General features: G+C 39.4%; 1 protein-coding gene across 6 annotated transcripts in view; it reads left to right on the top strand.

Moving 5' to 3' along the window:
- LOC121200747 (glycogen debranching enzyme-like) overlaps window positions 1-14730 on the top strand; it is a 74293-nt gene that overhangs the window by 11297 nt on the left and 48266 nt on the right. For all 6 annotated transcript variants that reach the window (XR_005896561.1, XM_041066219.1, XM_041066221.1 and 3 more), the window contains 8 exons: window positions 204-315; window positions 715-847; window positions 3273-3381; window positions 3510-3607; window positions 4500-4639; window positions 7006-7193; window positions 8015-8138; window positions 13600-13763. Coding sequence is in view for 5 of the 6 variants with exons in the window: in XM_041066219.1 (XP_040922153.1) it covers window positions 204-315; window positions 715-847; window positions 3273-3381; window positions 3510-3607; window positions 4500-4639; window positions 7006-7193; window positions 8015-8138; window positions 13600-13763 (1068 nt within the window). In the remaining variant the exon portion in view is untranslated. The remainder of the gene's footprint in view (window positions 1-203; window positions 316-714; window positions 848-3272; window positions 3382-3509; window positions 3608-4499; window positions 4640-7005; window positions 7194-8014; window positions 8139-13599; window positions 13764-14730) is intronic.

The raw sequence follows: 14730 nt of genomic DNA, 5'->3' as shown, positions 1-14730 counted from the left end.
ATACACAGTGTTTTTGCTGCCTAAACATAACCACACATATAACTCAGGATGCAAACATGGTTCTCCTGCACTTTGTACGCCTACCAAGCACCCAGGCCACCTGCAACTCTGTTGTGGTATATAAATGAAGCACTTCATTCATCAGCTAGCCATTCTGTTTGTCACCACAGTGTAACTAGTGTAAACGTGTGTATCTGTGTCAGGCTCTGCACTGCGTATTGTGGCAGCAGGTCTTCTCCAGGCTCAGGCTGTGGGAGTTCCTGCAGGTCAGTGTGGATGTAGCCGTGGAGCAGTTCAGACAGCTGCTGCAGGCTGGTGAGGCAATGATGAAGAAACACACTTCAGTCACACAAACTTTCAAAAATAAGTAGAACTTTGTAGTATAAGTAAAACTTAGTAGAACTTAGAAAAGTATCAAAAGAAATAGTGCTATTTCAGTAATGATATGTTAGAATATTTCATTAAGTGTTTACACCTCATGGTTAAAAGTTAAACTCAAGATTATCTTATTTAGTTATTTAGGGCAAATCTATTTAAGCTTTGTGAAATGTAACAAAACAAAAAATACAATAACAAGAACACCTGCAATATATATTCCAGTTCACTGTAATTAACACCTTCTTTTTTTCTGCACAGGAAACAAACGAAATAAAACACCATTGCATTCTGTTCAGAATGTTGATGAGCTGTGTCTATGGACCTTTGTTCATCCAGGTAATTTAGGTGTCAGGTCCAGGCCTAGCCCAGAGTGTAAGAAGCAGCTAAAGATGGTTCAAGACCCTCAGCACCGACGCTTTGGAAACACAGTGGACATGAACTCCGCCCTGGACATATTCATACCTCACAGGTTTCTCCTCTCTATAGCTTTAATATTTGGCTTTACACCCCATGTGACAGGGACAATAGGACTGGATACTGGGAGTCAAGATATTACAGTAATACTTTTATTACTATTACAGCATTACAGTAATGATCAACTCTTTAAGTTGCAGATTCTGCATGGTGAAAAATCTGAGAAAAACAACCTTTTCAGGCTCTTATGAAAGTGATTTAATTGTATACAAATCAGAATGCGAGTGAAGCATTAACTACAGATCACATAACAGTAACATTACGACAAAATGTTTAAGAATGACACTAACTATAGACCACTGAAATTACACGCAAAAAGGGCGGCATGCAACAGGTTTTTCTTACCTGCTATTGCAGCCGTAATAATCTCAAGTCACCTCTGTTAAGATGGTCAGAACCATTAAAATGGATATGAGGATTTCAGATGACTCTGCATGGTTGCCTTTTTTCACCTCAGTAACAGAAGTGATAGAGGAACTATTGTTCTACTAAAACACCAAATATCAGTGGTGTACTGGCCAGCAGGCATACCAGGAAAAATCCTGGTGGGCCACTGCACTGGTAGGCTGTCAAAATGTCCATTAAGTTTGTACCATGTCAGTCTCTTTACCAGCCTTCTCTGGGTGCCTGTCACTTTGGGTCTGCATGAGAGTGTTCTGCGTGCATGCAACAAAATTAGTTAATGCCTGTTAACAGCCTAGATTAATGCAAAAGTAGCATGCAGCAGTGAGATGGCCAACAACAGCCATGGACAACAAGCATTCATACTAGTGCACATGAATTTATTGAAGCGCTGTTGAAGTATGAGACGAATTTGATAGATTTAGCCGGTGGAAAAATGGGAAATCGCAGGAGGAAAATGAAGAAAGTGGAAGCCACAAAAGCCACCAAAGACAAAAAACAGGCAGGCCTTGTGAGATGACTCCTGTTGAGACTATCACAAGTCCAGAAAAAAGTTAAGATCACTGCATAATTCTATCATGGACACAGGTGTTGAGACAATGAAGATTTCTGAGCACAACTCACAAGTCACAGCACACTGTGACTTGGATCTCCTGGACCCTGGAAACCAAGTGGCGTCTTTCCCATTGCTATGGTCAGCCTCTCAAGAATTCAGGAAGTGTCCATTGAAATATAACACAAATGCAACTGCTGTCAATTTGCATTGTGAATTAAGAAGTGTTGTCCTGCAGTGGGAAAGACTGAAAATCTTACCATTACAAGGGTACAGGACTGTAAGAGCGGAGGATGAGGAAAGAAAGGAGGAGGTTGTAATCTGCTGTAAAAACTGTTCCTCTTGTCAGGACAGGGTAGGTGGTGGAGTAGACACAGGCGCAGAGTCAGAGTTAGGGATAACCAGAAAAACGGTTTAATCAGTCCGGGTTCGATACACGTGCAATCAGTCCAATAAGGCAGAGGTACAATAGGGAGAAGGCAAACTCGAAATCCAAAATCCAGGCAAAGGTCAAACAATCAGTATCACGAGCACAACAAGGAACGCTGGAAAGCTTGGTAGGAACACAAGTAACACACAAGACAATCTGGCGACGAGTGCAGGGAGGACAGGGACTAAATACACCAGGAGGAGGGGAGACAATTACACACAGGTGAAACACATTAAGGGAGGAAGGGTAATCAGGAGGTGGGAGGAGCACACAAGGAGAGGAAAGTCAAGACACCTGGAACGAGAGGAAAGGCAGTGAACAAACAATTACCAAAATAAAACAGGAAACACCACATTATCAAAATAAAACCGCCCCGGCTCACAGAGCGGAACCTGACACCTCTTGCATTGAGTGCCATAGTGTTGCTACCAGATTCTCAGGCAGTACCACCTTCTTGGTTTGGCATACAAATTTCTGCTTAGCCTTTTCACTCAGGTTGTCTGTCACATATATTTTCAAAGCTCAAGTTCACTCTGGATGCTGATGTGATCACTGATGAAGTTGCTGAAAAAAGGATCTTCCTTAAAGGTTTTTTGGCTGGCTAATCAAAAAGCAACAAATAAAAAACAAAAACATCAAAACAAATCAAACATTTCATTTTCTTCAGTTATAAACTGTCCTTGAAAGATGATAAACATTTGCTTATCTTATTTAGTTTATTTGAAAATATGTGAAATACCTTCATGCCTGAGTGAAATTAGTTCATGTGCAGGCAATGTTATGTTTTAGGACATCGTCATTGTATGTATTTTAGGACATCTTTTCATTTGTTCTCAAGAAGTAAGAACTGCAATATTTTATTTTCAAAATAGTCAACAACAACAATAAACAGTAAAAGTCAAAATAATTTATTGAATTTTATTGACCTTATAACATGACACATAATTTGTTAATTTTTGTTATGATTCCTATAGTTACCTATGTAGAGGCATTAACAACTAACACCCCACTCCACCTCTCTCTTCCTCTCACCAGTAACAGTATGAGCCCATCAGCCATCCAGGACTGTTGCAACTGTTTCAGAAAGAAACTGGAGGAGCTGAACTTGGAGCTGTATGAAGAGATGAACCTCCATTCAGAGCAGGTGTGTGAGTGTGTACTTTATGTGAGATTTAGTCTGGAGTTGGTCTGGAAAGTGAGTTCCTTTCAATCCTTACTTTCTTTTCGGGTCCAACTATTTGATGAAACCCTACTGCTGTTGTTTCTTTTCAGGCAACTAACTGCATTGTGGCAAGTGTAATTTATGAGCGTCTTGCTGAAGAGGGGCCTAAACTGGGTCCAGTCACAAGGAGATACCCGCTCTGTCCCAGGTACTCTTATTTATCTTAAATTTTTCATTATCCTCAGATAAAATAAAAAGTGTCAATATGTGTGGACTTAAATTTGTCTGTTAAATAAACTCAGGAAGAAAACAGGCATAAGGTACAGGTAAATCGTGTCTATGCTGTCCTCACTGAAGGTTGTTGCAGGCAACGTTTCTTAAAGCTATACAGCTAGCTTAACAAAATATCTTCAGCACTAACATCCTCCAAGGAACAGGCCGTGTGTTGTATTTGGCAGGAATTTTAATGAAGAAAATATGTAATTTCTCTGTAAAACTACAAATGAGAACACAGAAAATACAAACAGATTAATAAGTTGGCAAATAAGGAAAATATATCTGACATAAATAACGCAACCAGCGACCGCAATATATATATATATATATATATATATATATATATATATATATATATATATATATATAATTTTATATTTTATAATTATATAAATTATATATATATAAATTAAAATATATAAATTACAGAAACGGACACATAACCGTGTCAATATAATTGTAATACACATTTAACTTACAGATGAAGCCGCTTCAGTGAACTTTAGTGACTGGATTATGCAGATGACACACACTTTACTGCTTCCTCTCTGAAAACTTCCTGCTCATGTCACTTCCTGTTCATGTCACTTCCTGTTTATGTCATTTACTTCCTGAACTGCAATTTAACAGCTACCACTAGGCGGCACCAAAATACACACAAAAGAACTAAAATCATCAATTCCACTACAGTGTCCTTTAAATCATTTCACAGATTCTAAGTAATTGTTAGTTATTGAAATAGGTGTAATAATACTTTGTTGTATATTATGTTTCGATCTTCATGTTGTTATCACTATCTGAGTTAGTGAATGTACCCCCTCCAGGTATTTCACCTTTCCATTTGAAGAAATGACCATTGATGAGGAAATTGAGCTGATGGAGCGGAGGGAGAAAGCATGTTACTTCTTTGCCCATGATGGTTTTCTGAAAGGAAATGATCTGCTAAGGGACTTTGCCGAACCAGGTAAACAACAGGGGCAACAATGACTAATACATTCACTCTACCTTTTTTTTGCTTTATTTATTTAATTGCAGAGGTGTGGACTCGAGTCACATGACTTGGACTCGAGTCAGACTCGAGTCATGAATTTGATGACTTTAGACTCGACTTGACAAAATGTAAAGAGACTTGCAACTCGACTTGGACTTTAACATCAATGACTTGTGACTTCACTTGGACTTGAGCCTTTTGACTCGACAAGACTTGCTACTTTCCTCAAAAACCCAAAGATTAAAAAGGATGTTATTTAAGGAACGCTCTGTATCTTTCTTTGTATGTGTGCGTCTGTGTGTGTGCTGTCGGCACAACATCCAATCAAATTAGATCAACGTTGTTTTGATCCGACAGCATCCATCCAATCAAATTGCAGGACAACCAATGAAGACGGACTGTCAAACAGCGCGCTAGCTGGAAAAAATGATACCAAAGATAGTTTCGTTCGGGTATAAAAACTACGAGGTGGTCAATAAAAAACGAATTGCAGTATGCAAAACATGTGGCTCGAAGATTACAGATGGAGACGCAACAACTTCGAACTTCGTTCGACATCTAAAGTTGCACAAAGAAAGGTAAGTTCTGAATGAAAGCTTACATTTATTGGCTAAGTAGCTTTTTCTTTGCTGTGTAGCTAAATCATTGCAAACACGGTAATTTGTTGCGTCTACTGCGAGTTCACTCCCTTATTCATACCTTTGTTAAGTATTTTTTTAACAGGGCTATGGTTGAGGTACTTATACATAACATTAGTCAAGGTATCACACAGTAGACGGCGGTTAGCAGCAACGCATATTTTAGCCACCTACAAAGAGGCAAACCTAATAAAATCAAGGTCACTTTAAATGTGCGCCATATTAAGAATATGTGTACCGTTTTAGCTTGCTGTCAGACGGATTTTTCCGACAGGAAAACAAAGTTATACTGCTCGTTGTTCTTACTCTCCAGCAGTCCATTGACGAAAAAACAAGTTAGCTTGCACACGTGAGTTGCTGGTCTACGTGCTGCAACGTAACACACTAAGATACAAAATATATTATCACACAATGTTAAGATTGATATTAATAATATGAGTAATTAAGAGTAGTTTCAATACAGTTCATGTGTGGCTATAAGGGATGTTCTGACATCTGTTTAATATGCTTACCTCTTACATAATATATTATTGCTGTGTGGTTAAAAGGACTCGAAAGGACTTGAAACTCAAAGTGTAGGACTTTGGACTTGACTTGAGACTTGTCAATCTTGACTTTGGACTTGACTCGGGACTTGCCTGTCTTGACTTGGGACTTGACTCGGGACTTGAGGGCCAAGACTTGAGACTTACTTGGGACTTGCAAAACAATGACTTGGTCCCACCTCTGTTTAATTGTAAATACATCTGCTAGAGACAAACAAATGCTAGTTAAGTAGAATGTTTAACTCAGGCTGAAAACAATCACTCTCTGGAACACGCTTTTGCGAGTCGACTTGCATATGCGTGAGAGGGTATATGATGCATCAGTCTACTTGTGCTTTATTTGTTTGTCTATCTGCCAGACCATAATACTAATAACTTTGGTAATCTCCTGACACTCCATTGATCACCATTATCAGATCAAAATCTGAATTGTCCAGTTCTCTTGTTTATGACCAAAGACCTGCAAAACTAGTGACATACTGACCAACCAGCTGATAGGAATGTCATCAACAAGCTAAACAATGAAAGTAGATACAATAGACATTATTTGCTAAAAACAATCAGCTGTTAGCATTGTCATTGTGAGCATGTCAGTAAATATCTGAACATAGCTTAAAGCATTGCTGTGCCTAAGTACAGCCCAACAGAGCCACTTGTGCAGCCACATACTTTCAATTCTCCACACAGAGAACATTTGTTGAAGCATTTCAGGTGCCCATAACTCATCCACATCACAGGATTTCATTAATCAAATGTCCACAATGACTCTGTGACATGCGTGTCATTGTGTTTTTTAAGCACCAATTTTTTTTTCTCCTGTACACTTATAGGTGCCATTTGGAATTTAGTTTAAACAAAAAAAGTTGCGGTGGTTAGCGGTGTCCTTCTCCCCTGCTTTTTTTGGGCAACATTACCACCACCTGTTGATCAATGGAGTAGTGTCAAACCAGGGATGTGTATCACATCACCCACATGCATGAGCATCCTTTGACATTTGACAAACAAAACAGGGATTGATAGATAGATAAATAGATTTAAAAAAAAACTAACAAACAAAGAAAGGTAAATCTCCACATTCAAATCTAACACAATGAATAGGCAGATATTTGCACTACCAAGTCCCCTAATCTGCCATTTCTTCCTCTTATGTCTGCAGGCTCAGAAGTCTACTTGCGGAGAGAACTGGTCTGTCAAGACAGCACTATCAAGCTTCGTTATGGAGAGAAACCAGAGGACTGTCCCTACCTGTGGACTCACATGAAGGCATACACAGAGATTACAGCCAAGGTCTTCTCTGGCATATTCCTGGTCAACTGCCTCTCCACCCCTCTGCATGTGACTGAGGTATTCTCTTATTACTCTTACTGTTTCAGTGAAACCACAGCTTACTGCTTACTGATCATGATTCTGCTGAGCATATACACTCATAAAGGTGTTAAATGTGATGTGTATTTTTTGTCAAATTAGTCATAACATGCTGTAAATTGTTAATCTAAAGACCAATACCATTACTAGTACCTTCTGTTCTCCCTCTATCCATTTATTGGATGCTGATGTACATGGAATCCATACTAATTTCTGAGGTATCCAAGTTGATGATAAATGATAAATGCAACTTATATATAATAAACAGCACTAAAAATGATCCTAGAGGTCATCTATGCAAGCATCTATTATGCAGCTATTAAGCATCTTATTATGACCCATAACTAAGTACTTATTAACCAAAACCATGCTCTTGCTTTTTGACTGAACCGTTACCATTCCATAAGCTTCACCGTGTGTTTATATTGTAACCATGACAACAACGTTCTGGTATGCCTTACTGCCACAGGGGCACTATTTCATGAGAAGCTCCTGAAAGGGTAGGGACAAACAATCTACTGTATATAAGACCATTCTGGTTGGTTTATTTCTTGAAAATTTTGCAACACTGTTTAAAATGTTTTATGGGGCCCACACAGAGAGTCAAGCCATGGAGAAAGTGTAGGCCCCTCTTATCATCCGTGTTTATTAATGAGAACAGTAAAGGTTAAGGCAAATTATAAGTATATGAGTGTTATCTAATCCTGGCCTGATATGATGGATTTGTAAGGGAAAACACATTTATTTCTGGTGGATAGACTCCAGGTTAACTGCTGTGTACTTTGTGTTGGTCCCTGTAGGCGATGCTTGCAGCAGCCAGAGCCATCAAGCCTAACCTCTATGTGATGGCTGAGCTCTTTACCAGCAGTCAGCTTATTGACAATGTGTTTGTAAACCGCCTGGGAATCACCAGTTTGATGCGAGGTACTGACCCCGACTTCTGTCTCCTCACTCCACTCTGCTCCCTGCTGTGCTGGAAAATGCGCAATTTAGACAAAGCACTGCAAAGTCTAGTGGATTAGAAAGAAATGCTGTGAGCTGTTTAGACTGGGAATGACACTAAATATCTTCTTCCTTTTCTATTTTTTCTATTTGTTCTGTGTCCTTTGGCTTTTTAATGTAACTGCATCTCACATGTACATCAATGTTTCATATTGTCACTGTTCCGTCACTTTAAATGTGTTTTTAATACAAATTTATTAAACTATATATCCTTGGTTTTGTATTATTTTCACCCTAATTGGTTCCCTAATCCCATCAACCCAAACCATCATCATGCATGTTCAATCCTTTTTCTCTTTGTTTGCACATCTGTCCATCTATGCATCTCTATTACCCTCCTGTCCCTCCTCTTCCTTGTATTGTCAATCTTTTTTCTTTTCTATGTACCTCCTTTTTATTTTTCTGGTTTTAACTCTTTGTTTAACTTTGCATGGTGTGGTGGTAACCCTGCTGGCTGTGTGTGGTGTGCTTTGGCTCTGCAGCACATGCTCGATCATGCTCGTTCTATGAGACCAGACCTGTATGTGGTGGCTGACCTGCTTATTAGTGAGGAGCAGCAGAATATCTGCGTGACTAAGCTGGGCATTACCTCACTCATTAGAGGTAAGCAACCATGCCAGCGTACACCAGCATGTACACCACAATAATACCGAAGCAATGAAAAGAGAAGTTCTACCTGCAATTATTCTAAGCCCATTTTCTTCAAAGAGAAATTACTGGATTAAAATATGTGCAGAAAAAGAGAGGGAAATAAAATGTTGAAAATGTAAGATTGTAAGGATAGAGATTTTGAGCTATGTCAAACTCTTTTCATCCCACTTACATGGCGTGGACTCTTTTCTGTCATCCAGCTGTCAGAATATCCCACACTAGCACAAGAATTACGTGCAAAAAGAATTATGGACAAACCAAAAGTCAAAACCTTCACACAACTACACCAAAGTACATTGATTTTAACTGCCAAGCTTTTGACCAGTGCCCATAAGGGACATTTTTTAACAGTCCACCAGCCCAAAGATGTGGTGGCCCATTGAGCTTAATGGCCAATTCGACTATGGTGCAGGCTAAGAGGCGGGAGGAGGCAGGTTCAAATGGTGCATTTGCTTGTTTCTTATGATGAACTTTCTGATAATATCCTGCCCCTGTTTGTTTGCAAAATGGATTTGTTCTTAAACATTGCCCATATAAGAAATGCATGCATTATTCATAGAACTAACTATACAGTAGTTGCCAACTAATGCATATGCTATTAGGTCATAATTAAACTAGAAGTACCACATGGCGGTGGTATGCCTCCATGAGGATGGGTGCCTGTTTGTAGCAGATGTAGAGGTAGAGGTTATGGGTGTTTTGTAGTGATAATGGCAATGTTTGGGAAGGTTAGTGTTGGGTGTTCACAAGAAAAACTTACACAAGATCACAGTGGTCTTGACTTTTGACCTCAGATCTCCAATACATATTGACTCCATCTTTGACAAGCAGTGATAATATGTGCAAAGCTTGAAGAACATCACTCAAAGATCTTGCCACATCCGCCCAGAGTCAGCAGTAGAGTAGAAGCCGCCCAGTTTCTCTCTGTACTGCCTCTTGGCTGCTGTAATGGCTTTCCTCAATCCATACTTCACAGCTTTGTACTCCGTCTCATTGCCTGATCTAAATGCAATGGACCGAGCACACAGCATGTGGCGTACCTGACTGTTTATCCAGGGCTTCTTGTTGGGGAACTTCTTGACTTGTATGATAGGCACAATGATGTCAACACAAGTGCTAATGTACCCAGTCACATTCTCAGCATAATCTTGTATGCTGACGGAAGAGTCCTCCAGAGTGGCTGCCACTTTAAACACATCACAGTCTGTCTGAGCAAAGCAGTCCTGCAGGGTGCTCTCAGTCTCTGGGGTCCAGAGTTGAACTTGTTTGGTGATAGGGTTTGTTTGTTTCAGTCTTTGTCTGTAGGCCAGGTACAGGAAAAATGAGATGTGGTCTGACTGTCCAAAGTGGGGGTGAGGTGCAGCCCTGTATGCACTGCATACAGTGGGTATGGAAAGTATTCAGACCCTCTTAAATTTTTCACTCTTTGTTAAATTGCAGCCATTTGCTAAAATCATTTAAGTTCACCATCCAAACTGACAGAACTGGAGAGGATCTACAAGGAGAAATGGCGGAAGATCCCCAAATCCAGGTGTGAAAAACTTGTTGCATCATTCCCAAAAAGACTCATGGCTGTATTAGCTCAAAAGGGTGCTTCTACTAAATACTGAGCAAAGGGTCTGAATACTTATGGCTGTGTGATATTTCAGTTTTTCTTTTTTAATAAATCTGCAAAAATTTCCACAATTTCGTGTTTCTCTGTCAATATGAGGTGCTGTGTGTACATTAATGAGGAAAAAAATGAACCTGGCAAATGGCTGCAATATAACAAAGAGTGAAAAATTTAAGGGGGACTGAATACTTTCCGTACCCACTGTATGCTGTTGTAGACGTGATCCAATGTGTTTTTTTCACGGGTGGGAATGTCCACGTGTTGATAATATTTAGGGAATACAGTCCTTTGATTAGGCTGGTTAAAGTCACCAGCAGTGATAAAAACAGTGTAAGGATGAGTCGTCTGTAACGCGCGGATAATGTTGTGGAGTTGGCTCGCGGGGGGATGTAAACAGCAGCCAAAAACAGCAGTAAATTCCCTCGGTAGACAGCAGGGATGGCATTTCAGCAGTAAAAACTCCACATCTGGCGAGCAATGCTTATGAACAGTCCGCATGTCTCCACACCACGAGTTGTTAATAAACATGCAAACAAACACGTCCGCCATGAAGGGCACCATGTTGCCATAACACATTCTGAAGAACAACATTTGCATTAAAGTCACAGCGGACCTTTGACCTCTGACCTCCACAATCTAATCAGTTCATCCTTGAGTCACAATCAACATTTGTGCAAAGTTTGAAGACCATCCAGACATAAAATGAACATAAGGTCACGGCAACCTTGATCTTCGACCTTTGACCTCCAAGGTCTACTCAGTGAATCCTTGAGTCACAGTCAACATTTGTGCAAAATTTGAAGACAATCCTTGGTAGGGTTCTTAAGAAATTGCATTGCCAAAATGTAAACACAGTCATAGTGACCTTGACCTTTGACCTAAAAAGTCCAAAATCTACTCACTTCATCTTTGAGTGACTGTGAAAATTTGTGCAAACTTTAAAGAACATCCTTCAAAGTATTCTTTAGATATCACAATCGCCTGCATAAAATTAAATGTATGATCACAGCGACCGTGACCTTTGACCTCCAAAATCTACTCAGTTCATCCTTGAGGCACAGTTGACATTTGTGCAAAGTTTGAAAGCCGTCCCTCAAATGGTTCTTACGATATCGCATTACCATGCAAAACATAAATGTGGTCATACTGACCTTGACCTTTGATCTCCAAACTCTGCAGGAGTATGAAGATGGAAGGATGGACAACTGAAAAACATAATGTTCCGGCCTTCGCTATCGCGGAGGCATAAGAAATAAAAGTGGCAGTTGAGCCCACATGGAAAAAAATGTGTGATGATAACACCCTTTAATTAATAGATCTCAAGAAATGAACAGTGACAGTGCAGACACATTATTCGTTTTTTTAATTATCTGCCAAGAATTATATCCCCTCTTTCTCACACCAGGTATTATATGTATGAAATTCACAGTATGCCAATCTGTGCACATGGTTTGTGCACTCAGTTTGTCAATCTGTGCACATGGTTTACTCATTCATGCACTTGGTTGGCAATCTGTTCACAGTTTATTAATCATTCCCCACTGTCACCTAAATGTTTCTTTCCTACCACATGACTTCTTGGGGGATCTGTAAAAACAAGACACTGCAGTCAAACAAGCAGACAGTTCTTCAATTTGGAGAGATTTGGTGACCATCCTGCAGCTAGCTTAACCTCAGTGACTGCACACTGCTCTCCACCACTCTCCAGTGTTGACCAACGCTGGTGGACACATTCCCACATCAGTATTTCTTTTCACTATGTAACCCCTGGTGGGTTTCCTATAAATATGTGCACATATAGAATCAATTGGAGAACTTTTGCTCGTTTTATATTTCGTTTTATATTTATATATACTGTATATATATTTATATATCTGTATATATGTATATATATTTTTATATATTTTTAGTCCCATAAAACCTGTTCAGAAAGGTTCTAGGGTATTATCCAGTTATACAATGGGAAATATTTACACATACATACACACACTCACACACACTGATAGAGTGTGAGAGAGAGAATTCTGTGATGACTTTACAAACATTTTTAGTTACATCATGAGGGTTCCCTGAATAAACATAACAGTTTCAGGAGGAAGCTCAAGTGGAAGTTAAAGTACCCATTTTGCTGGATCTTTTAGTTAAAATTCTGGCCTCTAGTTTCACAGTGGTAAACTGGTGGTAACTGAGTAAGTGTGTACTGTATATTCACATTTACATAGCTCTAGTTGGATGGGATGGAGTAAGTCAAGCTTCCAGGAACAGTAGTGTTTTTATGCCTCCGCGCCGGCGATAGCCAAGGCCAGAGGCATTATGTTTTCAGGTTGTCCGTCCGTCCCAGATTCTTCTGCGATATCTGAAGAACACTTTAAGGTCTCTCTGTCAAACTTTGCACAAATGTTCACAACTTTAACGATTACTTTCAATATACATTTAACCAGTTAAAATTCCCATGGCAGCTCCATTGGAATTTTCTCTGACATTTCTGGGTTAGGGTTTTATCGTACCTACATAACTACTACATTTAAGGTGGTGCACATGCAGCACAGCATGTGAAAGCTGAGAGTCTTATCATTTTTGTTATATAAACATTTATAAAATACAACAACTGTAGGTAAAACTAAACCATCTTCTAAAAAACATCAAAGTAATAATGTCGACGCTTATTGTTTTTATTTTTCTTCTACACACCAACACGCATAGCAACAACAAGAAAAATGGTCTTGTTTTGTCCGGAAATGTCCAAAGAATCACGTCCAGTGGAAAAATACAGTCAAAAACAGATGTTTTTAGGTTCATAAATGATCAGATGCAATTGGATTGTTCCAGTTCAAAAATATATCCCACAATTTCTCCTTCGTTTTGTTGCCTTTGTTTTGTGTTGAAAGTTGACAGGTTTTTTTGGCAAATTTGGCAGGAATGTTAAGGGGTTAAAACCACTAAGAATTTTCTATACAGAGGTGTTTATCTACTAGTAACTAGATCCAAAGTGGAATTAATGAGTTGGGATGTTTCAGCCACACTTGGTGAATTGACCTTGCATGTTTTGATATACAGTAAAAAATTACTACTTGCTGATATGACGTGTTGTTGTTTCTCTTCCCTCTATTTCTCTGCCAGATGCTGTAGGTGCTGCAGACAGTCAGGAGGAGGGGCGCTGGCTGTCTTGGTTTGGTAGGGAACCTGTAGGTGCCTTCTTTCAGCCCAGCCTTCAGCCTCTGGTCCCAGCTGTTGCTCATACCATGTTCGTGGACATCAGCCCCAACAACCACCGTCCCACCCAGGTATACTTTCATCTCGAATACAGCGTAAACTACCAAGCCTTCTACTACTGCTTACTGATATACCCTCTACTTCCACTAATAAATTTACTGCCTCTGGCCATTTAGATGACATAACTTGTTGAACTCCTGAATCTTGTGATCAACTACTACAACTTTTACAGGAACCAAAGAATATTTTTGGAACTCATGGACTATTAAAAGATTTTGTGATGTGCACAGTGGTTTTACGTGCAATATCTGAAGAACACTTTGAGGTGTTCTTCAGGTACTGTTTACCTTGATAATGTGCTGGAGGATTGCTGTAAGTTTGCAGCCTTTCAATTCAGCTCTTCCCCTAACTTGCTCATTGTGGCTGTTTCTTCTTGAGCCATATCTTGTTGTGTACAAGAGGCTGTTGTGAACAATAGCAGTTGGCACAAACCTTAGTGGCAAATACAATGCATTTCCTGTAGCTGGTTCACACTTAATACCTTCAGGTGATTTGCTAAGAGAAAGTTTTCACTGCGAAACAATAACAGTAGGAAGTGATCACCTTGAATTACCAATACAGTCCTGAAACACTTCATCATAGACATCATATATCTTATTATCATTTTGATCCATCGAAATTATGAAAGATTCATCTATTTCTAACCACTTATTAGGATATGGGTGACAATGGCAGCAGACTAGCGCACCTTTCCGACATGCTCAGCTTCACATTTATTTGATCGACCGATCTTACTGTCTGATCTAGTAACGTTTCTATATCACTTTCAGTATGGCACTAATGTGAACTGAACTCTGTCAGATTAAGATAAATGGATGGATTCCAGACATGGAATACATAACAGCTGCTATATTAATAGCCTGGAATGCCCACCACAGCCAACACAACAAAACACAACCTATCTTGGGGACATTACATGACCCCCAACATAACAATTCTGTTACTGAAGGCTTATTAAAAGCCAGTACATAGTTTAGA

The sequence above is a fragment of the Toxotes jaculatrix genome, chromosome 20 (assembly GCF_017976425.1).
Source record: "Toxotes jaculatrix isolate fToxJac2 chromosome 20, fToxJac2.pri, whole genome shotgun sequence".
Classification (NCBI taxonomy): domain Eukaryota; kingdom Metazoa; phylum Chordata; class Actinopteri; family Toxotidae; genus Toxotes; species Toxotes jaculatrix.
Note: the sequence above shows the minus strand (reverse complement) of the source record. Positions and strands in the feature narration are given on the sequence as shown.